Source organism: Coregonus clupeaformis, unplaced genomic scaffold (assembly GCF_020615455.1).
Source record: "Coregonus clupeaformis isolate EN_2021a unplaced genomic scaffold, ASM2061545v1 scaf3216, whole genome shotgun sequence".
In the NCBI taxonomy this organism is placed as follows: Eukaryota; Metazoa; Chordata; class Actinopteri; order Salmoniformes; family Salmonidae; genus Coregonus; species Coregonus clupeaformis.
In genome coordinates, this window is record NW_025536670.1 from 15,253 (window position 1) to 41,149 (window position 25,897).

The 25,897-nt window shown below is 42.6% G+C and overlaps 1 protein-coding gene, 2 long non-coding RNA genes and 1 other non-coding gene across 4 annotated transcripts; 3 read left to right on the top strand and 1 right to left on the bottom strand.

The window, feature by feature from the left end:
• Positions 1-249: 249 nt before the first annotated feature.
• Positions 250-368, bottom strand: LOC121583748. Its single transcript, XR_006660605.1, has one exon. It is a non-coding gene; the product is annotated as a 5S ribosomal RNA (ribosomal RNA).
• Positions 369-12,660: 12,292 nt separating this feature from the next.
• Positions 12,661-15,957, top strand: LOC121565209. Its single transcript, XR_006000465.2, has 4 exons — positions 12,661-13,724; positions 14,169-14,268; positions 14,411-14,483; positions 14,670-15,957. It is a non-coding gene; the product is annotated as an uncharacterized LOC121565209 (long non-coding RNA).
• Positions 15,958-19,711: 3,754 nt separating this feature from the next.
• On the top strand, positions 19,712-22,492 carry LOC121565208. The gene is made up of 4 exons (XR_006000463.2): positions 19,712-19,869; positions 21,921-22,020; positions 22,163-22,235; positions 22,422-22,492. It is a non-coding gene; the product is annotated as an uncharacterized LOC121565208 (long non-coding RNA).
• A 353-nt stretch (positions 22,493-22,845) lies between these two features.
• On the top strand, positions 22,846-25,843 carry LOC123489701. The gene is made up of 4 exons (XM_045220139.1): positions 22,846-22,874; positions 24,193-24,680; positions 25,422-25,639; positions 25,745-25,843. Exons 1-4 carry the CDS (start codon positions 22,846-22,848, stop codon positions 25,811-25,813), a joined length of 804 nt encoding a protein of 267 aa, XP_045076074.1. The 3' UTR covers positions 25,814-25,843.
• Positions 25,844-25,897: the final 54 nt, after the last annotated feature.

Here is a 25,897-nt window from a genome sequence, read left to right on the forward strand (position 1 = left end):
ACATACAAACTGCATTTAGTCCAATAAAAATACATGATATTATTAGGGTGATAAATAAAAGGCAGTTGCTCCTTGACACATATATTTTGAGGGAAACGCACTGTCTATTATTTAATTTGATCAGGGCAGGGCAGGGCAGGGCAGCACATACAAACTGCATTTAGTCCAATAAAAATACATGATATTATTAGGGTGATAAATAAAAGGCAGTTGCTCCATGACACAAGAGCACTCTCTAGTGGAACAAAAAGCTTACATCACCTGGTATTCGCAGGCAGTCTCCCATCCAAGTACTAACCAGGCCCAATCCTGCTTAGCTTCCGAGATCAGACGAGAACGGGTGTATTCAGGCTGGTATGGCCGTAAACGTGGGAACAAATCTTGGTACACTATATAAAGACATGAACAAAATGTATCAGTGATTCGTATTTCGTGCAACTTAATAAACCGACAAAAAACAAAGGCTGAATGTACTGCCTATATTTTGAGGGAAATGCACTGTCTATTATTTAAATTGATCAGGGCAGGGCAGGGCAGCACATACAAACTGCATTTAGTCCAATAAAAATACCTGATATTATTAAAGGCAGTTGCTCCTTGATCAGAGGAGGGTTTGAAGGAATCAGCTCCAGGATCTCAGAAGTGCTTCCCAGGACATTTTCCTCAGGCAGGCGAGGTTCTTCTGGTTCTGTCTTTGCATCCGATGTCCTCAGCTCGGAGTAATCGCTTGAATCCTCCGCCATCCAAGATGCACTTTCCTCCCCAGAGTCCTCCATGTCTTCCCTGTCCAGTCCATCACCGGAATGCGTGGCCTCTCCTGCATCTACATTGATCGAAGGTCCTGCAGCATCACTGTCATTGAAGTACTCTGAATCATAAATTTCAAATGGCAGGAAGTTCACCTGCAGCAGTAGATTTCTACGAACCACCTTCTCTCTGCCATCGCGGCCTTGGATTCTGTATGTGTGAGTAAGTGGATTGACTGAAGTCTCTGTGAAAATCTCGGGATTCCACTTGTCAGCCGACTTGCGACGGCCCCTTTCATCCTTGTTGGTGATGAGGACACGATCCCCCATGGACAAACTGATGCCTTTAACCCGCTTGTCGTACTCTCGACCTTGTCGTACTCCCAACCTTGTCGTCTCTGTTGCTTGTCAGTGTGCCTTTGGGCAACACTCATAGCTTCCTTCAGCCCAGTGATCAGCATCTCGACATACTTGTTTCAATCCACAACACTGGAGTCGTCCAAGACATTGTGGAACATCACATTCACTGGTAGCCGAGGGACCTTACCAAACATGAGAAAGAATGGAGCATAGCCCGTGGTCTCGTGAACAGTGGCATTATAGGTGAATGTCAATGACTGGATTTGTTCAGGCCAATGTTCCTTGGTTTTCAGGGGTAGACTCCTGAGCATACTGCCTAAAGTCCTGTTGAAGCGTTCAGTCTCTCCATTCCCCATAGGGTGATATGCCGTGGTTCTTGATTTTTGGACACCAGAGAGCTTAAGCAATTCTGCTATTAACTCGCTCTCGAAATTCGCGCCCTGATCAGAATGGATCCTTGCAGCAAATCCATGGACACAGAAGACATGATCCCACAGTTTACGAGCTACTTGCTTGGCTGTCTGGTTTCTGCATGGCCATGCACGGGCAAGTTTAGTGAAGTGGTCAGTCACCACCAGAACGTCAACTGAGTTCTTCTTACTGTCTTCCGCTGTCCAAAAATCCAAACAAACAAACTCCACGGGAGAGCAGGTTTTGATGCTCTCTAACGGGGCTCTAGCCGCTGGCTCTGGAGTCTTTGCTAGAACGCATCTCTGGCAGCAGCGTACATACTCCTTGATGTCTCTCTCCATTGCAGGCCAGAGAAACCTCTGTCTTGCCAGGGCTAGAGTTCTAGCCTGGCCTTGATGTCCTGCAAGGTCGTAAATGCCGGTCATTGCTTTGAGTCGCAACACCTCTGGTAAGACATACTGGAATTTTCTCCGGTTTGTGTGACTCTCCTTAATGACACGATACAGAACTCCCTCTCTTAGGATCAAGCGGTCCCACTGCTTCATCAGCAACAACACTTTAGAAGAAACATCATATCGGTCTCGTCTGGTGGGCCGTTTCTTATTGAAGACGAAAGGGATGACCTTGGAAACCAAAGAGTCTTGCAGCTGGAGACCTCGAAGTTCCTCATGCGAGAGTTCAGGCAAAGTGTCAATACCAGGAGAAAGCAGCTGTTGGATGTTGGAACCAAGCTGGATTGCTTGCATCTCCGTTGAACATTCCCAGTCAATATGGAGCTGACATATAGCTTTCACTTCAGCAGTGGTCAAGGAGGTTATCTCTTGGAGATAAGAAGCCCACCGGAAGGCATCTTGGACATCATCATTTGGCGTCCCAACAGCCTCAGACAGAAGTGCTAGGTAGGACTCCCTCATAAGTCTCCGCGCGGCAGTCACTGCGAAGGGGTCGCGGCTCAGTGCATCTGCTACTGTATTCTTGCTGCCTGGGATACGCTTCAATCGAGTTGTACGGCGCAAGCTTGGCAACCCATCTTTGCTCGCAAGCGTCCAGCTTGGGTTTTGTCATGATGTACGTTAACGGGTTACTATCTGTCCAGACAGTGAACTCGTGCCCCTTAAGCCAGTGACTGAATTCCTCACACACGCTCCATTTCAGTGCTAGAAATTCAAGTCTGTGTGCCGGATCCCTTCTCTGCGACTTACTCAGGGTCTTGCTTTCGCGAATGCTATGGGCCTTGCTTTATCTTCACCTTCAGGCACTTGACAAAGCACAGCCCCGAGACCATCCAAAGAAGTGTTAGTGAAGAGAATGTACGGCCTCTCAAAATCAGGGTGAGCCAGCACGACACAATTCAGAAGAGCATCCTTCAGCTTCTGGAATGCAATGACACACTCCTCAGTCCAATCCCACTGTTGCCCTTCTTCCTCCCATCTCTTCCTCTTCTCTTTTGACCCCCATTGAGTGCAAACAAAGGCTTGGCTATGGAGGAACAATCAGGAATGAAGTGCTGGTAATATAATACCATCCCCAAGAAGGATTTCAGCCTCCGAGCAGAGGGAGTACACATTTTCATTTCAGTCATTTAGCAGACGCTCTTATCCAGAGCGACTTACAGTTAGTGAGAGCATACATTATTATTATATATATATTTTTTCATACTGGCCCCCCGTGGGAATCAAACCCACAACCCCGGAGTTGCAAACGCCATGCTCTACCAACTGAGCTACATCCCTGCCGGCCATTCCCTCCCCTACCCTGGACGACGCTGGGCCAATTGTGCGCCGCCCCATGGGTGTCCCGGTCGCGGCCGGCTACGACAGAGCCTGGATTCAAACCAGGATCTCTAGTGGCACAGCTAGCACTGCAATGCAGTGCCTTAGACCACTGCGCCAATCGGGAGATAGCTGAGCTTGGCTCATCTTGGCAATGGCCTCCACCTTCTCAGCATCCACTGACACACCATCCTCTTTAATGATATGTCCGAGGAATTTCACTGTTCTTCGTAGGAAGTGGCATTTCTTTGGTGCTAGTTTGAGATTGTTGGCACTTAGACGGCTAAACACAACTTCAAGTCGCTGCAGAGCCAGTTCCTCGGTGGGTGCAAAGACCAACAAGTCATCTAGGTAACAAAGGAGATTTGAGAAATGTAGGTCCCCAAATATACTTAACATCATTCTCATGAAAGAGGCCGGGCTGTTACACAGACCTTGTGGCATGCGATTGTACTCAAAGTCCCATCGGTGTGGTAAAGGCTGTGTACTTCTTGTCCTCTTCATGAACTGGAATGTTATAAAATCCTGAGGTCAAGTCCATGGTGCTGAAAAATGCACTGCCACCAAGGGCTGCGAGGCAATCTGCTTGATGAGGAAGGGGATGAGCGTCCTTCACCGTTCGTGCATTCATCCACCTGAAGTCAGTGCATAACCTCAGACTCCCGTCTTTCTTCCATACCATGACTAAAGGGGAGGCATACTCACTAACCGACTTGTGTATAAGGCCTACTTCCTCCATATCTGTTAATACCTTCCTCAGCTTCAGGTAATGAGCAGGCGGAACCCTTCTGTATGGTAGGCGGAAGGGTCTGTCATCAACCAGATGGACAGTTTACTACCTTTAAAGTGACCAAGCCATCTCCCCACATGGGCGTAATAACTCTACCCACAAGTATGTTTCTGGGCATGACCTTTGACCTGGTAGGCTCGACTATTACAGTGCTGCCTGGAGACAATGCCACATTTTTAGGAAGTTTACCCTAAACTAAGTGTTCAGTCTTGGGAAAAGAGTCACAGCTTGAGTGAGCTTCACGGTCCTAATCTTGCCATCAACTTGCTGTCCCTTCCATCTTGTGACACTTGTCATCATCTGCAGAAACTGCTCACCCTCTGGTGAGTGAGTCTGGCCATCCATGTTGTTGACTAGATTCCAGTATTCGTCAGTGCCCTTCATCTCATGCAATAGATGCTTAATGACGTTCGATCCCAGGATAAGATCATCACGCTGTCCAGGAACAACTAGGGTGGGCACTTTAACATCAATCCCATAGAAACACTTTGGTGAGGCCTTCTTCCCCCCACAACCCACTAACACTAACTCTTTAGGAGGCTGATATTGCTGAGGAAGGGCACCTGCTTCCAAAAGTCTCTGCTCAGTAGGTTAACTCAATGTACAGGCCATAGACCCAGTGTCAAGCATGCCCTTAAGCTGCACTTTCCCATGTACAGACACAGAGGTGTAAAACAAATCTGAAAAAGCCTCAACCTCTTGTGAACCTAACATAACAATTTTCTCTCCTTCTTTCGCATCAGAGCACAACATCTCATATGTTTTCTCAAGATCATCAGATTCTTTCCTGGGGGTAGACAGTTGAACACCCGCATTTCCCCCCTTCACCTGTGGGCGTGTCAGTTTAACGGTTGCTGCTGTAGTGGGTTTCTCTGCTGCTGTGTTGGGCGTCTCTCACCGCCGGGATTGGCATAGCGTTCCCCCTGTTTTGGACAATTTGATTTCCAATGATCTGGGGAAAAGCACCAGAAGCACAGGTTCTCATGTCTACAGTGCATCACAGTGGAGTGATCTGTTGAGCCACAAACCCTGCATTCCCTACGCCTGAAGGGCTGGGCGGGGAAAGATGGCGCCCTGGCCTGTGTCTGTGAAACCATAACAGGTGGTATGCTCTTCTCTAAGGTACGTTCAAGGAGGTGAATGAGCCTCTCGATACTTGCACTCTGCCCATCTTGTTTGGCGCTTGATGTGAGAGAAGTGTCACTGCACGCACCAGCATTGGCCCCGCCTTCAAATAGAGTTGTCTGGTAATGTACTGTTACTTGCTTTGAGGATACAGCGGTATAATGACACATGGTGGCCTTTCTGCGGCGTTCATGTTCATACATTCTCTCCTGTACTTCACTCGCAGTCCATTTCTCAGCAGACTTGTATTGGAATACTGCTGCCAGTTTGGGGGTCGGGGCAGTATGTTACAAACATCATGACGACATCTGAGTTGTAACTGTCAATCTTCTTACCTTGTCTCTTAAGGCCCTCGTCAGCAACATCTACGGCCTTGTTCAATCGAACCCAATACTCCATAACAGCCTCTCCGGGTACAGGTTTAGTATTGTAAAAATCAGCTAAAGGCATGCATGAGTAGGCCAATTAGCTGAAATTCTGTTTCAGAATGTCAAATACAATCTCTGGCTTCTCTTTAGGATTAACAGTTGTCTCATTGCGTAAATGTATCTTTACCATGTCTCTTGCTTTGCCAGATAATCGACTAATCATCTCATCCGATTGTTCCCCAACAGGACATCTCTTCCTCCTCAAGTATATTCTCATCAACTCCTCCCATTCATGAATGGAGCATTTGTCTGTACCATCTCCTCTATATGTAGGAGGTTCCTTTACATCTGATTGCATGATGAACTTCATTTTACTGAGGTCTACATATCCTGCTGACTCTGAGTGATGATCACTTATCTTTTCTGTACTTACTGGTGGCTCATGAGTGCTGGACCTGCCACTCTGTATTTCCTCCCTAATGGAGCTCCCTATTTCCTGGGCTAGCTGAGTGACCAGCTCAGCTAAACCATCTACAGGGGCATTTTGATTAACACTAGATGAAGGGCTTTCATCAGTATTTTTAGTGGAGCAAAACATGGGGGAACCTACTGCACCTACACGCTTTACAGGTGTTTGATCAGGGTATGAGAAAAACCTCCCCATCCCAGCAGTGAATTTGGGTTCATCATCACCATTATAAGATGCCATGTCACTAAACCACTAATGTTATGTTAAAATTTCTGTTGATGAACACACTTCTATATTAGTTAACCATAAACAGCACTCTCAATACATCGTTTTCAGAAAAGAAATAAACAGGAGAGAATATAGACTGCAGATTCGCTTTTTGCCCCAAGGCGGCAGGAGTACCTTAATGATGTAAACAGAGTCTCTAGAGCAGCAGCGCCGCGGTGATTGAGCAGACGTCGATCAACGATGAATCCGGGTCTAGAAGGCCCCATAACCGGCACTGTACTGCACGGCTGTATCTCTGCGTTGTGTGTGATTGATTGGGACTATAGACGTGGACTTCGGAGATCAGGCTGTTTTAATGAATCAGAATTATCTCTGCATCCAAAAGAAAAGACAAAACATTTGTAGAGCACAAATATGTTCTGCCCATTGTCGCCTCTTTCTACAACATAGACGCACAATACAAAGGACTGGGATCAGTCGAGGAGCTAGCCATGTTCACACATACAATACCTTAGCTAGCTAGTAACCATGTTAATATCATCCTAAAAATTACAATTGCATCTTAACAATACCATCCACTCATGAGTAAACTCTAAATATACACCATTATTCATGAACAAAACACTGTGTGTATGACTTTGTGCTTGAAGGAATCAAACTTTTCTAAAGAGGACAGAAAAAGCGTGCCTACCTCTCATAGTGCATCAACATTATTTGAGCACGCAGGGCAAAACGTAAGTACACACTCTCCTTTTCCCAGGATGCAGGAATGCATAATAACAAATCAACATGCTATATTAATATATGAAGATTGTGAAATTCACAAAGTACTTTAACAACTGTTACACAGTCAGTTTCATTATGTTTTCATGTGCCATGATTCTGACATTTGACATATGATCCTCATAGGATTATGCTACATAGTTTCAGTGTTGCAGTAAATGTCATCTCAATTCAATACGATGTGCATATAAATATAGCCAAATAAGATTTCCCTGAAGTTTCCTCTGGGGAAAAACAAAGTTATTCTATTAAACCCATGTTCACTGACTGTAATCTGTGACGCAAGTGTCCTAATATGTTTGTGACGTTCCACGGAACCCACGTTATTGTTTTAAACTCGATTCTGATTGGCTTGCAGGACATTCAACTATGTGAGTTATACATTTTGAATGTGCTTTTACGTCAGTGTGACGGATTCACAATACCGAGCGTTTCTCAAACGGTCCTGCGGTTTTATCTGCCTAACGGTATCTTCACGCACGACTGGATAGGCCTTTTGGATACGCTTGTCCAAGGTAAGCATATGCGTCAAGATATAGCCTACTTTTAATGTTTTAGTTCCGAACTCAAAATACTCAAATCAAGTGATTAATCATAAAAGTTAGTTGTTTTGAATGAGCATTCCAATGGCCAATGCTGTTTTTGGACTATGAGACCCTCGGCTATATACTATGATGAGACAATAACAAGCATAGATTATGCATTACGCATTGCACGAGTCAGTGTCCAGGAAGGAATATAAAGTTGCTATTTTTGCGAATAATCAGTTGACACTGACTCGTTCAATGGGTAATGCAAAATCTATGCATGTTATTTGCTCATCATAGTATATAGCCCAGGGTCTCATAGTTCAAAAACAGCATGGCCACTGGAACGCTCATTGATGGAATATTCCATATTACCATGGCAGTTATGCATTACAATTTCACAATATTACTTGTATTTCAATGATTCATAAAGGCCCAAGACATAAAGTAGCCTGCAATCATTCCATTGCTGACCCATCGGATGGTTATCACATAGAGGATTGGCTTAATCTAGAATCATGGATACCTTTCATGTGAGTACTCACACACCAGATTTTTTACATACCTCAGAAGGACCAACTGGGATTGCAATATCTGGAAGCACTGTCTCATGTACAATTGTTAATGTTATCTCTGAAATTTCTAACAAAATGTTGACTTGACCGTTTCATCAAGATCTGCGCATCACAAGTTGGAACTAGTGGTCAAAATTGGGACAATGTTGCCCAAAATAAATGTTTTCATGGAGGTAAGCACTACACTTCTGATGGGTTTAAAGATTGTATCGTATCACTTTATCTAAAAGTTTGAAAGTAAACCCCAGCTGTTGTTATTATTTTCCCAGGGAAGAACAATCCCCCATATGCCATGAATGTTTCATTGCTGAACAACTATAGATATTTTTCCTCTAATTTGGCTCACGTTCCTCCAACAGTGAACAAGACCTGCCAACAGAGCTCACTGGAGCAGGGAGACATCCCGTCATCCCTTCGGCACCTGACAAAGTACACTTTTTTCTTCTAAATAACACTATAGTAACATCTTCTGCACAAAGGTACATTCCTAATAAGATTGGTGTTAAGTGAGAAAGAATCCTAAAGATGGTCCAATGGGCATTGTCTGAAGCCTCTCATCACCTCAGCATGTTGAACCACCTGATTTCCTATAGGATTCAGATCCTGCTGAACGATGTTAAGCAGTCGATTAACCACATGCAGGGGAAGCTGAACACCATGCAGGGGCAGTGTATTGAGTTGCAGACTGCCATATCTAAGGTTGTGCCAGATGAGTCTCAGATACAGAAGAATAAGTCTATGATGGTATGGTGATAATGATTGAGATGGTGATTATAATAATGATGACTAGCGGTACCCCACCCTACGGGCGGTAAATCATTGGATCTGATTAATTCAGTTCAATGCAATTCAATCTTTGAGGACTGCAACCATAGAAATACAATTTATTTATGCTACTAATAAGCTATTGTCAACTTCCCATCTATGGTTATTTTGCTCACTGCTCACTGTGAATTGCTCACTGTTACCCTTTGTGTGCAACTATTATTGATTTCTCTCAGAAAAATAATTTGGTTGCAAATGTAACTGGGGCCATGTAAATAATTGTTAGGCTACTCATTTTGAATCCATTGGTGGCAACGTGTGGGACCATAAAAGTCTGTGTGCGACTGGGCACAGTAAAATAATGTGGTTGCTGACCTGCCCTACATCATAGAAGGCCCCTCACCATATGCCGCATTCAAGTGCAAGTCGGAACTAGGAAACTCTGACATTTCTGATCCCAAGTTTCCCACGTGTGAAGTATCAGAATCAACCAATAGGAAGCTCTACGCAAATAACTTATATTCATTTTAACTCTGAGGTTCCAAGTTTCCGATAGTACGTGAATGCGTCAATAATTGCCATGGTAATTTTTAATGTTCAGTTAGTGAGCATTATGGGTAATTGTCCTACATACTTACATCAAATGCTTTATGACAGCATCATCTCCTGTAGTTAAGAGTGCCATTCCAAAGACATATTTTTTTAAATAAACAAAAATACAAAACACAGCGGAATATGCCTAAAATGAAGAACATCCACTCAAAATTGTAGAAGGAGATCCCCCGCAGCAAAGAGGCTTACGGTATTATAATATATTGTAGATAACATTAATGTAATTTGTGTATTTACAGTATCAGTACACGTACAAATGAATGTACATGTTTGGGATTGATCTACAATGAGTGTACAAAACATTAAGAACAGCTTCCTAATATTGAGTTGGGTGGTGGACCAATCTTGATACACACGGAAAACTGTTCAGCATGAAAAACCCAGTAGCGTTGCAGTTCTTGACACAAACCGGTGCGCCTGGCACCTACTACCATACCCCATTCAAAGGTTCTTAAAAATGTTGTCTTGCCCATTCACCGTCTGAATGGCACACATACACAATCCATGTCTCAATTGTCTCAAGGCTTAAAATTCTTCTTTAACCTCACTCCTCCCCTTCATCTACACTGAGAAGTGGATTTAACAAGTGACATCAATAAGAGATTATAGCTTTCACCTGGTCAGTCTATGTCATGGAAAGAGCAGGTGTTCTTAATGTTTTCCACACTCAGTGTATGTGACAATGATGTTATAGATTGCAAGTGGTTGATATTTTAGGGAATTACTATGTGTTCTATATTATACCTGCAGATCATCCCAGCAGCCGACGTTGCTGTACAGAGTGGGGGGGAAACATCCAACATCGCTGGGCAGGGGGAGGGGATCCTCCCAAAAGCCAACTTTGCTGCGCAGAGGGAGGAGGTCCTCCGAGCATCAGGCCTCATCCCTGCACAGAGGGATGGGATCCTCCAATCAACCAGTGTCCCTGCACAGAGGGAAGGGATTCTCCCAGCAGTCATCATCACTGCACAGAGGGAGTTGATCCTCCTGATGGCCAGTGTCACTGCGCAAAGGGAGGGAATCTTCCCAACAGCCAGCGTCCCTGCTCACAGGGAGTGGATCTTCCCAAAGGCCAGTGTTCCTGCACAGAGGGAGGGGATCCTCCCCACAGCCAGCGTCCCTGTGGAGAATGGAAACAATCATCCACAACCACCTCCCATCATCCCCATGTTGGCACCACTGTGGAAATGGGATGGTGGAGTGTGTACTCCACCTGTGGATTTCTATTCCAAGAGAAGAGGTCATTTAAGCCTTATCTAATAAGTAAAGACATTGCCATTGTGATAGCGTGGGAATAAGTTGTGACAGACCAAATGTGTATGTATGGCTCATGTGAGTGTATGGCTGTAATACTTTCATGCATTTTCTACATAAAACAGGTTTAGCTCTATTTTCTATTTACATTTTCGTCATTTAGCAGACACTCTTATCCAGAGCGATTTACAGTAGTGAGTGTATACATTTTCGTAATCCAGTCAATCTCTCCAGGATATCGCAGGGATTTTTGTGATATTTGCAGGCAAATATGCTAGATTTTGCTGCGGCAATTCTTGCGAAAATGAGCTGACAAGGGAAACATTTGTTGACGTGTGGCTTGATTGAACCTTATTATGCAGTAAATGTGCGGTGATTGGTTGAAATTGCGAGCCCTCTTTTTGTAATATGTTAATGTATCAGTTCTATACGATGATATTGCGATGATTTGACTGTTTTATGCCGAAATACATTTACATTGAAATAATGCGGCGATTGGCAAATTTGCAAGCCCTCACGTAATATGCCGGGATTTGTTGATTTTGAAACAACAACAAAAATGTGATCGCAGCATCCTTGAGGAACCTTCCAGTAATCCCTGTGACTGCTTGGAGGTTAAGATTGGGTTGTAACAGAGTATCAGAGCAAGACGTTCCTACCTGTCAGCTAGTGATTGTTCTGTATGGTGACATGAGCAGAGTCGCCTGACTTCTCCCACTTATTACAGATGTCCGGCTTAGATATGTTGAGCATCCTGCTATGATGTCCATCACCAAGCCAGAACACTCAGAGGCCAACCCTCAGTGCCAGACTGGCAGCCGGCCGGTGGCTGAGCCCGAGACCCCTGCTGTTCACAAGAACAGTGGAAGCTGGCTCAGCTGGGTCTTTGGGAGTGGAAAAGTTAATAAGAAGGAGGTTCATCTACCTGAGGACAAAGACAGATCTGTAAGGAACCTGTTATTTACAGTATATTCTATGTAGAGACAATTGAGTGGATTATTCTTTTTTCATTTTTGGCTTGCTTCACATTGCTAATATCTTCTTCCTCAGATTGTCTCGGATCCAACTCTTCACAGATGGGTTGACAAAACTGAGCCCAAGGCTGAGGTATACACTTAAATTACATTCAATAAAAAGCAGTGAAAGACCATTGTATTTCAACTGTGCTAATGTTACTAACAATTTAGAAAATGTGTTGATGTGAGAATATACTTTGAACTTCAACTCCTCCCATTCATGAATGGAGCATTTGTCTGTACCATCTCCTCTATATGTAGGAGGTTCCTTTACATCTGATTGCATGATGAACTTCATTTTACTGAGGTCTACATATCCTGCTGACTCTGAGTGATGATCACTTATCTTTTCTGTACTTACTGGTGGCTCATGAGTGCTGGACCTGCCACTCTGTATTTCCTCCCTAATGGAGCTCCCTATTTCCTGGGCTAGCTGAGTGACCAGCTCAGCTAAACCATCTACAGGGGCATTTTGATTAACACTAGATGAAGGGCTTTCATCAGTATTTTTAGTGGAGCAAAACATGGGGGAACCTACTGCACCTACACGCTTTACAGGTGTTTGATCAGGGTATGAGAAAAACCTCCCCATCCCAGCAGTGAATTTGGGTTCATCATCACCATTATAAGATGCCATGTCACTAAACCACTAATGTTATGTTAAAATGTCTGTTGATGAACACACTTCTATATTAGTTAACCATAAACAGCACTCTCAATACATCGTTTTCAGAAAATAAATAAACAGGAGAGAATATAGACTGCAGATTCGCTTTTTGCCCCAAGGCGGCAGGAGTACCTTAACGATGTAAACAGAGTCTCTAGAGCAGCAGCGCCGCGGTGATTGAGTTGACGTCGATCAACGATGAATCCGGGTCTAGAAGGCCCCATAACCGGCACTGTACTGCACGGCTGTATCTCTGCGTTGTGTGTGATTGATTGGGACTATAGACGTGGACTTCGGAGATCAGGCTGTTTTAATGAATCAGAATTATCTCTGCATCCAAAAGAAAAGACAAAACATTTGTAGAGCACAAATATGTTCTGCCCATTGTCGCCTCTTTCTACAACATAGACGCACAATACAAAGGACTGGGATCAGTCGAGGAGCTAGCCATGTTCACACATACAATACCTTAGCTAGCTAGTAACCATGTTAATATCATCCTAAAAATTACAATTGCATCTTAACAATACCATCCACTCATGAGTAAACTCTAAATATACAACATTATTCATGAACAAAACACTGTGTGTATGACTTTGTGCTTGAAGGAATCAAACTTTTCTAAAGAGGACAGAAAAAGCGTGCCTACCTCTCATAGTGCATCAACATTATTTGAGCACGCAGGGCAAAACGTAAGTACACACTCTCCTTTTCCCAGGATGCAGGAATGCATAATAACAAATCAACATGCTATATTAATATATGAAGATTGTGAAATTCACAAAGTACTTTAACAACTGTTACACAGTCAGTTTCATTATGTTTTCATGTGCCATGATTCTGACATTTGACATATGATCCTCATAGGATTATGCTACATAGTTTCAGTGTTGCAGTAAATGTCATCTCAATTCAATACGATGTGCATATACATATAGCCAAATAAGATTTCCCTGAAGTTTCCTCTGGGGAAAAACAAAGTTATTCTATTAAACCCATGTTCACTGACTGTAATCTGTGACGCAAGTGGCCTAATATGTTTGTGACGTTCCACGGAACCCACGTTATTGTTTTAAACTCGATTATGATTGGCTTGCAGGACATTCAACTATGTGAGTTATACATTTTGAATGTGCTTTTACGTCAGTGTGACAGATTCACAATACCGAGCGTTTCTCAAACGGTCCTGCGGTTTTATCTGCCTAACGGTATCTTCATGCACGACTGGATAGGCCTTTTGGATACGCTTGTCCAAGGTAAGCATATGCGTCAAGATATAGCCTACTTTTAATGTTTTAGTTCCGAACTCAAAATACTCAAGTCAAGTGATTAATCATAAAAGTTAGTTGTTTTGAATGAGCATTCCAATGGCCAATGCTGTTTTTGGACTATGAGACCCTCGGCTATATACTATGATGAGACAATAACAAGCATAGATTATGCATTACGCATTGCACGAGTCAGTGTCCAGGAAGGAATATAAAGTTGCTATTTTTGCGAATAATCAGTTGACACTGACTCGTTCAATGGGTAATGCAAAATATATGCATGTTATTTGCTCATCATAGTATATAGCCCAGGGTCTCATAGTCCAAAAACAGCATGGCCACTGAACGCTCATTGATGGAATATTCCATATTACCATGGCAGTTATGCATTACAATTTCACAATATTACTTGTATTTCAATGATTCATAAAGGCCCAAGACATAAAGTAGCCTGCAATCATTCCATTGCTGACCCATCGGATGGTTATCACATAGAGGATTGGCTTAATCTAGAATCATGGATACCTTTCATGTGAGTACTCACACACCAGATTTTTTACATACCTCAGAAGGACCAACTGGGATTGCAATATCTGGAAGCACTGTCTCATGTACAATTGTTCATGTTATCTCTGAAATGTCTAACAAAATGTTGACTTGACGGTTTCATCAAGATCTGCGCATCACAAGTTGGAACTAGTGGTCAAAATTGGGACAATGTTGCCCAAAATAAATGTTTTCATGGAGGTAAGCACAACACTTCTGATGGGTTTAAAGATTGTATCGTATCACTTTATCTAAAAGTTTGAAAGTAAACCCCAGCTGTTGTTATTCTTTTCCCAGGGAAGAACAATCCCCCATATGCCATGAATGTTTCATTGCTGAACAACTATAGATATTTTTCCTCTAATTTGGCTCACGTTCCTCCAACAGTGAACAAGACCTGCCAACAGAGCTCACTGGAGCAGGGAGACATCCCGTCATCCCTTCGGCACCTGACAAAGTACACTTTTTTCTTCTAAATAACACTATAGTAACATCTTCTGCACAAAGGTACATTCCTAATAAGATTGGTGTTAAGTGAGAAAGAATCCTAAAGATGGTCCAATGGGCATTGTCTGAAGCCTCTCATCACCTCAGTATGTTGAACCACCTGATTTCCTATAGGATTCAGATCCTGCTGAACGATGTTAAGCAGTCGATTAACCACATTCAGGGGAAGCTGAACACCATGCAGGGGCAGTGTATTGAGTTGCAGACTGCCATATCTAAGGTTGTGCCAGATGAGTCTCAGATACAGAAGAATAAGTCTATGATGGTATGGTGATAATGATTGAGATGGTGATTATAATAATGATGACTAGCGGTACCCCACCCTAAATCATTGGATCTGATTAATTCAGTTCAATGCAATTCAATCTTTGAGGACTGCAACCATAGAAATACAATTTATTTATGCTACTAATAAGCTATTGTCAACTTCCCATCTATGGTTATTTTGCTCACTGCTCACTGTGAATTGCTCACTGTTACCCTTTGTGTGCAACTATTATTGATTTCTCTCAGAAAAATAATTTGGTTGCAAATGTAACTGGGGCCATGTAAATAATTGTTAGGCTACTCATTTTGAATCCATTGGTGGCAACGTGTGGGACCATAAAAGTCTGTGTGCGACTGGGCACAGTAAAACAATTTGGTTGCTGACCTGCCCTACATCATAGAAGGCCCCTCACCATATGCCGCATTCAAGTGCAAGTCGGAACTAGGAAACTCTGACATTTCTGATCCCAAGTTTCCCACGTGTGAAGTATCAGAATCAACCAATAGGAAGCTCTACGCAAATAACTTATATTCATTTTAACTCTGAGGTTCCAAGTTTCCGATAGTACGTGAATGCGTCAATAATTGCCATGGTAATTTTTAATGTTCAGTTAGTGAGCATTATGGGTAATTGTCCTACATACTTACATCAAATGCTTTATGACAGCATCATCTCCTGTAGTTAAGAGTGCCATTCCAAAGACATATTTTTTTAAATAAACAAAAATACAAAACACAGCGGAATATGCCTAAAATGAAGAACATCCACTCAAAATTGTAGAAGGAGATCCCCCGCAGCAAAGAGGCTTACGGTATTATAATATATTGTAGATAACATTAATGTAATTTGTGTATTTACAGTATCAGTACACGTACAAATGAATGTACATGTTTGGGATTGATCTACAATGAGTGTACAAAACATTAAGAACAGCTTTCTAATATTGAGTTGGGTGGTGGACCAATCTTGATACACACGGAAAACTGTTCAGCATGAAAAACCCAGTAGCGTTGCAGTTCTTGACACAAACCGGTGCGCCTGGCACCTACTACCATACCCCATTCAAAGGTTCTTAAAAATGTTGTCTTGCCCATTCACCGTCTGAATGGCACACATACACAATCCATGTCTCAATTGTCTCAAGGCTTAAAAATTCTTCTTTAACCTCACTCCTCCCCTTCATCTACACTGAGAAGTGGATTTAACAAGTGACATCAATAAGAGATTATAGCTTTCACCTGGTCAGTCTATGTCATGGAAAGAGCAGGTGTTCTTAATGTTTTCCACACTCAGTGTATGTGACAATGATGTTATAGATTGCAAGTGGTTGATATTTTAGGGAATTACTATGTGTTCTATATTATACCTGCAGATCATCCCAGCAGCCGACGTTGCTGTACAGAGTGGGGGGGAAACATCCAACATCGCTGGGCAGGGGGAGGGATCCTCCCAAAAGCCAACTTTGCTGCGCAGAGGGAGGAGGTCCTCCGAGCATCAGGCCTCATCCCTGCACAGAGGGATGGGATCCTCCAATCAACCAGTGTCCCTGCACAGAGGGAAGGGATTCTCCCAGCAGTCATCATCACTGCACAGAGGGAGTTGATCCTCCTGATGGCCAGTGTCACTGCGCAAAGGGAGGGAATCTTCCCAACAGCCAGCGTCCCTGCTCACAGGGAGTGGATCTTCCCAAAGGCCAGTGTTCCTGCACAGAGGGAGGGGATCCTCCCCACAGCCAGCGTCCCTGTGGAGAATGGAAACAATCATCCACAACCACCTCCCATCATCCCCATGTTGGCACCACTGTGGAAATGGGATGGTGGAGTGTGTACTCCACCTGTGGATTTCTATTCCAAGAGAAGAGGTCATTTAAGCCTTATCTAATAAGTAAAGACATTGCCATTGTAATAGCGTGGGAATAAGTTGTGACAGACCAAATGTGTATGTATGGCTCATGTGAGTGTATGGCTGAAATACTTTCATGCATTTTCTACATAAAACAGGTTTAGCTCTATTTTCTATTTACATTTTCGTCATTTAGCAGACACTCTTATCCAGAGCGATTTACAGTAGTGAGTGTATACATTTTCGTAATCCAGTCAATCTCTCCAGGATATCGCAGGGATTTTGGTGAAATTTGCAGGCAAATATGCTAGATTTTGCTGCGGCAATTCTTGCGAAAATGTGCTGACAAGGGAAACATTTGTTGACGTGTGGCTTGATTGAACCTTATTATGCAGTAAATGTGCAGTGATTGGTTGAAATTGCGAGCCCTCTTTTTGTAATATGTTAATGGGTCAGTTCTATGCGATAATATTGCGATGATTTGACTGTTTTATGCCGAAATACATTTACATTGAAACAATGCGGCGATTGGCAAATTTGCAAGCCCTCACATAATATGCCGGGATTTGTTGATTTTGAAACAACAACAAAAATGTGATCGCAGCATCCTTGAGGAACCTTCCAGTAATCCCTGTGACTGCTTGGAGGTTAAGATTGGGTTGTAACAGAGTATCAGAGCAAGACGTTCCTACCTGTCAGCTAGTGATTGTTCTGTATGGTGACATGAGCAGAGTCGCCTGACTTCTCCCACTTATTACAGATGTCCGGCTTAGATATGTTGAGCATCCTGCTATGATGTCCATCACCAAGCCAGAACACTCCGAGGCCAACCCTCAGTGCCAGACTGGCAGCCGGCCGGTGGCTGAGCCCGAGACCCCTGCTGTTCACAAGAACAGTGGAAGCTGGCTCAGCTGGGTCTTTGGGAGTGGAAAAGTTAATAAGAAGGAGGTTCATCTACCTGAGGACAAAGACAGATCTGTAAGGAACCTGTTATTTACAGTATATTCTATGTAGAGACAATTGAGTGGATTATTCTTTTTCATTTTTGGCTTGCTTCACATTGCTAATATCTTCTTCCTCAGATTGTCTGGGATCCAACTCTGCACAGATGGGTTGACAAAACTGAGCCCAAGGCTGAGGTATACACTTAAATTACATTCAATAAAAAGCAGTGAAAGACCATTGTATTTCAACTGTGCTAATGTTACTAACAATTTAGAAAATGTGTTGATGTGAGAATATACTTTGAACTTCAACTCCTCCCATTCATGAATGGAGCATTTGTCTGTACCATCTCCTCTATATGTAGGAGGTTCCTTTACATCTGATTGCATGATGAACTTCATTTTACTGAGGTCTACATATCCTGCTGACTCTGAGTGATGATCACTTATCTTTTCTGTACTTACTGGTGGCTCATGAGTGCTGGACCTGCCACTCTGTATTTCCTCCCTAATGGAGCTCCCTATTTCCTGGGCTAGCTGAGTGACCAGCTCAGCTAAACCATCTACAGGGGGCATTTTGATTAACACTAGATGAAGGGCTTTCATCAGTATTTTTAGTGGAGCAAAACATGGGGGAACCTACTGCACCTACACGCTTTACAGGTGTTTGATCAGGGTATGAGAAAAACCTCCCCATCCCAGCAGTGAATTTGGGTTCATCATCACCATTATAAGATGCCATGTCACTAAACCACTAATGTTATGTTAAAATGTCTGTTGATGAACACACTTCTATATTAGTTAACCATAAACAGCACTCTCAATACATCGTTTTCAGAAAATAAATAAACAGGAGAGAATATAGACTGCAGATTCGCTTTTGCCCCAAGGCGGCAGGAGTACCTTAATGATGTAAACAGAGTCTCTAGAGCAGCAGCGCCGCGGTGATTGAGCTGACGTCGATCAACGATGAATCCGGGTCTAGAAGGCCCCATAACCGGCACTGTACTGCACGGCTGTATCTCTGCGTTGTGTGTGATTGATTGGGACTATAGACGTGGACTTCGGAGATCAGGCTGTTTTAATGAATCAGAATTATCTCTGCATCCAAAAGAAAAGACAAAACATTTGTAGAGCACAAATATGTTCTGCCCATTGTCGCCTCTTTCTACAACATAGACGCACAATACAAAGGACTGGGATCAGTCGAGGAGCTAGCCATGTTCACACATACAATACCTTAGCTAGCTAGTAACCATGTTAATATCATCCTAAAAATTACAATTGCATCTTAACAATACCATCCACTCATGAGTAAACTCTAAATATACAACATTATTCATGAACAAAACACTGTGTGTATGACTTTGTGCTTGAAGGAATCAAACTTTTCTAAAGAGGACAGAAAAAGCGTGCCTACCTCTCATAGTGCATCAACATTATTTGAGCACGCAGGGCAAAACGTAAGTACACACTCTCCTTTCCCAGGATGCAGGAATGCATAATAACAAATCAACATGCTATATTAATATATGAAGATTGTGAAATTCACAAAGTACTTTAACAACTGTTACACAGTCAGTTTCATTATGTTTTCATGTGCCATGATTCTGACATTTGACATATGATCCTCATAGGATTATGCTACATAGTTTCAGTGTTGCAGTAAATGTAATCTCAATTCAATACGATGTGCATATACATATAGCCAAATAAGATTTCCCTGAAGTTTCCTCTGGGGAAAAACAAAGTTATTCTATTTAACCCATGTTCACTGACTGTAATCTGTGACGTTAGTGTCCTAATATGTTTGTGACGTTCAACGGAACCCACGTTATTGTTTTAAACTCGATTCTGATTGGCTTGCAGGACATTCAACTATGTGAGTTATACATTTTGAATGTGCTTTTACGTCAGTGTGACAGATTCACAATACCGAGCGTTTCTCAAACGGTCCTGCGGTTTTATCTGCCTAACGGTATCTTCACGCACGACTGGATAGGCCTTTTGGATACGCTTGTCCAAGGTAAGCATATGCGTCAAGATATAGCCTACTTTTAATGTTTTAGTTCCGAACTCAAAATACTCAAGTCAAGTGATTAATCATAAAAGTTAGTTGTTTTGAATGAGCATTCCAATGGCCAATGCTGTTTTTTGGACTATGAGACCCTCGGCTATATACTATGATGAGACAATAACAAGCATAGATTATGCATTACGCATTGCACGAGTCAGTGTCCAGGAAGGAATATAAAGTTGCTATTTTTGCGAATAATCAGTTGACACTGACTCGTTCAATGGGTAATGCAAAATATATGCATGTTATTTGCTCATCATAGTATACAGTGGGGGGAAAAAAGTATTTAGTCAGCCACCAATTGTGCAAGTTCTCCCACTTAAAAAGATGAGAGAGGCCTGTAATTTTCATCATAGGTACACGTCAACTATGACAGACAAATTGAGAGAATAAAATTCCAGAAAATCACATTGTAGGATTTTTATGAATTTATTTGCAAAGTATGGTGGAAAATAAGTATTTGGTCACCTACAAACAAGCAAGATGTCTGGCTCTCACAGACCTGTAACTTCTTCTTTAAGAGGCTCCTCTGTCCTCCACTCGTTACCTGTATTAATGGCACCTGTTTGAACTTGTTATCAGTATAAAAGACACCTGTCCACAACCTCAAACAGTCACACTCCAAACTCCACTATGGCCAAGACCAAAGAGCTGTCAAAGGACACCAGAAACAAAATTGTAGACCTGCACCAGGCTGGGAAGACTGAATCTGCAATAGGTAAGCAGCTTGGTTTGAAGAAATCAACTGTGGGAGCAATTATTAGGAAATGGAAGACATACAAGACCACTGATAATCTCCCTCGATCTGGGGCTCCACGCAAGATCTCACCCCGTGGGGTCAAAATGATCACAAGAACGGTGAGCAAAAATCCCAGAACCACACGGGGGACCTAGTGAATGACCTGCAGAGAGCTGGGACCAAAGTAACAAAGCCTACCATCAGTAACACACTACGCCGCCAGGGACTCAAATCCTGCAGTGCCAGACGTGTTCCCCTGCTTAAGCTAGTACATGTCCAGGCCCGTCTGAAGTTTGCTAGAGTGCATTTGGATGATCCAGAAGAGGATTGGGACAATGTCATATGGTCAGATGAAACCAAAATATAACTTTTAGGTAAAAACTCAACTCGTCGTGTTTGGAGGACAAAGAATGCTGAGTTGCATCCAAAGAACACCATACCTACTGTGAAGCATGGGGGTGGAAACATCATGCTTTGGGGCTGTTTTTCTGCAAAGGGACCAGGACGACTGATCCGTGTAAAGGAAAGAATGAATGGGGACATGTATCGTGAGATTTTGAGTGAAAACCTCCTTCCATCAGCAAGGGCATTGAAGATGAAACGTGGCTGGGTCTTTCAGCATGACAATAATCCCAAACACACCGCCCGGGCAACAAAGGAGTGGCTTCGTAAGAAGCATTTCAAGGTCCTGGAGTGGCCTAGCCAGTCTCCAGATCTCAACCCCATAGAAAATCTTTGGAGGGAGTTGAAAGTCCGTGTTGCCCAGCGACAGCCCCAAAACATCACTGCTCTAGAGGAGATCTGCATGTAGGAATGGGCCAAAATACCAGCAACAGTGTGTGAAAACCTTGTGAAGACTTACAGAAAACGTTTGACCTGTGTCATTGCCAACAAAGGGTATATAACAAAGTATTGAGAAACTTTTGTTATTGACCAAATACTTATTTTCCACCATAATTAGCAAATAAATTCATAAAAAATCCTACAATGTGATTTTCTGGATTTTTTTTCTCATTTTGTCTGTCATAGTTGACGTGTACCTATGATGAAAATTACAGGCCTCTCTCATCTTTTTAAGTGGGAGAACTTGCACAATTGGTGGCTGACTAAATACTTTTTTTCCCCACTGTATAGCCCAGGGTCTCATAGTCCAAAAACAGCATGGCCACTGGAACGCTCATTGATGGAATATTCCATATTACCATGGCAGTTATGCATTACAAATTTCACAATATTACTTGTATTTCAATGATTCATAAAGGCCCAAGACATAAAGTAGCCTGCAATCATTCCATTGCTGACCCATCGGATGGTTATCACATAGAGGATTGGCTTAATCTAGAATCATGGATACCTTTCATGTGAGTACTCACACACCAGATGTTTTACATACCTCAGAAGGACCAACTGGGATTGCAATATCTGGAAGCACTGTCTCATGTACAATTGTTCATGTTATCTCTGAAATGTCTAACAAAATGTTGACTTGACCGTTTCATCAAGATCTGCGCATCACAAGTTGGAACTAGTGGTCAAAATTGGGACAATGTTGCCCAAAATAAATGTTTTCATGGAGGTAAGCACTACACTTCTGATGGGTTTAAAGATTGTATCGTATCACTTTATCTAAAAGTTTGAAAGTAAACCCCAGCTGTTGTTATTCTTTTCCCAGGGAAGAACAATCCCCCATATGCCATGAATGTTTAATTGCTGAACAACTATAGATATTTTTCCTCTAATTTGGCTCACGTTCCTCCAACAGTGAACAAGACCTGCCAACAGAGCTCACTGGAGCAGGGAGAAATCCCCGTCATCCCTTCGGCACCTGACAAAGTACACTTTTTTCTTCTAAATAACACTATAGTAACATCTTCTGCACAAAGGTACATTCCTAATAAGATTGGTGTTAAGTGAGAAAGAATCCTAAAGATGGTCCAATGGGCATTGTCTGAAGCCTCTCATCACCTCAGTATGTTGAACCACCTGATTTCCTATAGGATTCAGATCCTGCTGAACGATGTTAAGCAGTCGATTAACCACATTCAGGGGAAGCTGAACACCATGCAGGGGCAGTGTATTGAGTTGCAGACTGCCATATCTAAGGTTGTGCCAGATGAGTCTCAGATACAGAAGAATAAGTCTATGATGGTATGGTGATAATGATTGAGATGGTGATTATAATAATGATGACTAGCGGTACCCCACCCTACGGCCGGTAAATCATTGGATCTGATTAATTCAGTTCAATGCAATTCAATCTTTGAGGACTGCAACCATAGAAATACAATTTATTTATGCTACTAATAAGCTATTGTCAACTTCCCATCTATGGTTATTTTGCTCACTGCTCACTGTGAATTGCTCACTGTTACCCTTTGTGTGCAACTATTATTGATTTCTCTCAGAAAAATAATTTGGTTGCAAATGTAACTGGGGCCATGTAAATAATTGTTAGGCTACTCATTTTGAATCCATTGGTGGCAACGTGTGGGACCATAAAAGTCTGTGTGCGACTGGGCACAGTAAAATAATGTGGTTGCTGACCTGCCCTACATCATAGAAGGCCCCTCACCATATGCCGCATTCAAGTGCAAGTCGGAACTAGGAAACTCTGACATTTCTGATCCCAAGTTTCCCACGTGTGAAGTATCAGAATCAACCAATAGGAAGCTCTACGCAAATAACTTATATTCATTTTAACTCTGAGGTTCCAAGTTTCCGATAGTACGTGAATGCGTCAATAATTGCCATGGTAATTTTTAATGTTCAGTTAGTGAGCATTATGGGTAATTGTCCTACATACTTACATCAAATGCTTTATGACAGCATCATCTCCTGTAGTTAAGAGTGCCATTCCAAAGACATATTTTTTTAAATAAACAAAAATACAAAACACAGCGGAATATGCCTAAAATGAAGAACATCCACTCAAAATTGTAGAAGGAGATCCCCCGCAGCAAAGAGGCTTACGGTATTATAATATATTGTAGATAACATTAATGTAATTTGTGTATTTACAGTATCAGTACACGTACAAATGAATGTACATGTTTGGGATTGATCTACAATGAGTGTACAAAACATTAAGAACAGCTTCCTAATATTGAGTTGGGTGGTGGACCAATCTTGATACACACGGAAAACTGTTCAGCATGAAAAAACCCAGTAGCGTTGCAGTTCTTGACACAAACCGGTGCGCCTGGCACCTACTACCATACCCCATTCAAAGGTTCTTAAAAATGTTGTCTTGCCCATTCACCGTCTGAATGGCACACATACACAATCCATGTCTCAATTGTCTCAAGGCTTAAAAATTCTTCTTTAACCTCACTCCTCCCCTTCATCTACACTGAGAAGTGGATTTAACAAGTGACATCAATAAGAGATTATAGCTTTCACCTGGTCAGTCTATGTCATGGAAAGAGCAGGTGTTCTTAATGTTTTCCACACTCAGTGTATGTGACAATGATGTTATAGATTGCAAGTGGTTGATATTTTAGGGAATTACTATGTGTTCTATATTATACCTGCAGATCATCCCAGCAGCCGACGTTGCTGTACAGAGTGGGGGGAAACATCCAACATCGCTGGGCAGGGGGAGGGGATCCTCCCAAAGCCAACTTTGCTGCGCAGAGGGAGGAGGTCCTCCGAGCATCAGGCCTCATCCCTGCACAGAGGGATGGGATCCTCCAATCAACCAGTGTCCCTGCACAGAGGGAAGGGATTCTCCCAGCAGTCATCATCACTGCACAGAGGGAGTTGATCCTCCTGATGGCCAGTGTCACTGCGCAAAGGGAGGGAATCTTCCCAACAGCCAGCGTCCCTGCTCACAGGGAGTGGATCTTCCCAAAGGCCAGTGTTCCTGCACAGAGGGAGGGGATCCTCCCCACAGCCAGCGTCCCTGTGGAGAATGGAAACAATCATCCACAACCACCTCCCATCATCCCCATGTTGGCACCACTGTGGAAATGGGATGGTGGAGTGTGTACTCCACCTGTGGATTTCTATTCCAAGAGAAGAGGTCATTTAAGCCTTATCTAATAAGTAAAGACATTGCCATTGTAATAGCGTGGGAATAAGTTGTGACAGACCAAATGTGTATGTATGGCTCATGTGAGTGTATGGCTGAAATACTTTCATGCATTTTCTACATAAAACAGGTTTAGCTCTATTTTCTATTTACATTTTCGTCATTTAGCAGACACTCTTATCCAGAGCGATTTACAGTAGTGAGTGTATACATTTTTCGTAATCCAGTCAATCTCTCCAGGATATCGCAGGGATTTTGGTGAAATTTGCAGGCAAATATGCTAGATTTTGCTGCGGCAATTCTTGCGAAAATGTGCTGACAAGGGAAACATTTGTTTTCGTGTGGCTTGATTGAACCTTATTATGCAGTAAATGTGCAGTGATTGGTTGAAATTGCGAGCCCTCTTTTTGTAATATGTTAATGGGTCAGTTCTATGCGATAATATTGCGATGATTTGACTGTTTTATGCCGAAATACATTTACATTGAAATAATGCGGCGATTGGCAAATTTGCAAGCCCTCACATAATATGCCGGGATTTGTTGATTTTGAAACAACAACAAAAATGTGATCGCAGCATCCTTGAGGAACCTTCCAGTAATCCCGTGACTGCTTGGAGGTTAAGATTGGGTTGTAACAGAGTATCAGAGCAAGACGTTCCTACCTGTCAGCTAGTGATTGTTCTGTATGGTGACATGAGCAGAGTCGCCTGACTTCTCCCACTTATTACAGATGTCCGGCTTAGATATGTTGAGCATCCTGCTATGATGTCCATCACCAAGCCAGAACACTCCGAGGCCAACCCTCAGTGCCAGACTGGCAGCCGGCCGGTGGCTGAGCCCGAGACCCCTGCTGTTCACAAGAACAGTGGAAGCTGGCTCAGCTGGGTCTTTGGGAGTGGAAAAGTTAATAAGAAGGAGGTTCATCTACCTGAGGACAAAGACAGATCTGTAAGGAACCTGTTATTTACAGTATATTCTATGTAGAGACAATTGAGTGGATTATTCTTTTTTCATTTTTGGCTTGCTTCACATTGCTAATATCTTCTTCCTCAGATTGTCTGGGATCCAACTCTGCACAGATGGGTTGACAAAACTGAGCCCAAGGCTGAGGTATACACTTAAATTACATTCAATAAAAAGCAGTGAAAGACCATTGTATTTCAACTGTGCTAATGTTACTAACAATTTAGAAAATGTGTTGATGTG

Bases quoted from the DNA above. Each gene is read 5' to 3' on its own strand.
- LOC123489701 (XM_045220139.1), top strand. From the start codon at position 22,846: ATGACTAGCGGTACCCCACCCTACGGCCG. The intron at 22,875-24,192 runs GTAAATCATTGG...TTATACCTGCAG, and splicing joins GGTACCCCACCCTACGGCCG to ATCATCCCAGCAGCCGACGT. The intron at 25,640-25,744 runs GTAAGGAACCTG...CTTCTTCCTCAG, and splicing joins CTGAGGACAAAGACAGATCT to ATTGTCTGGGATCCAACTCT.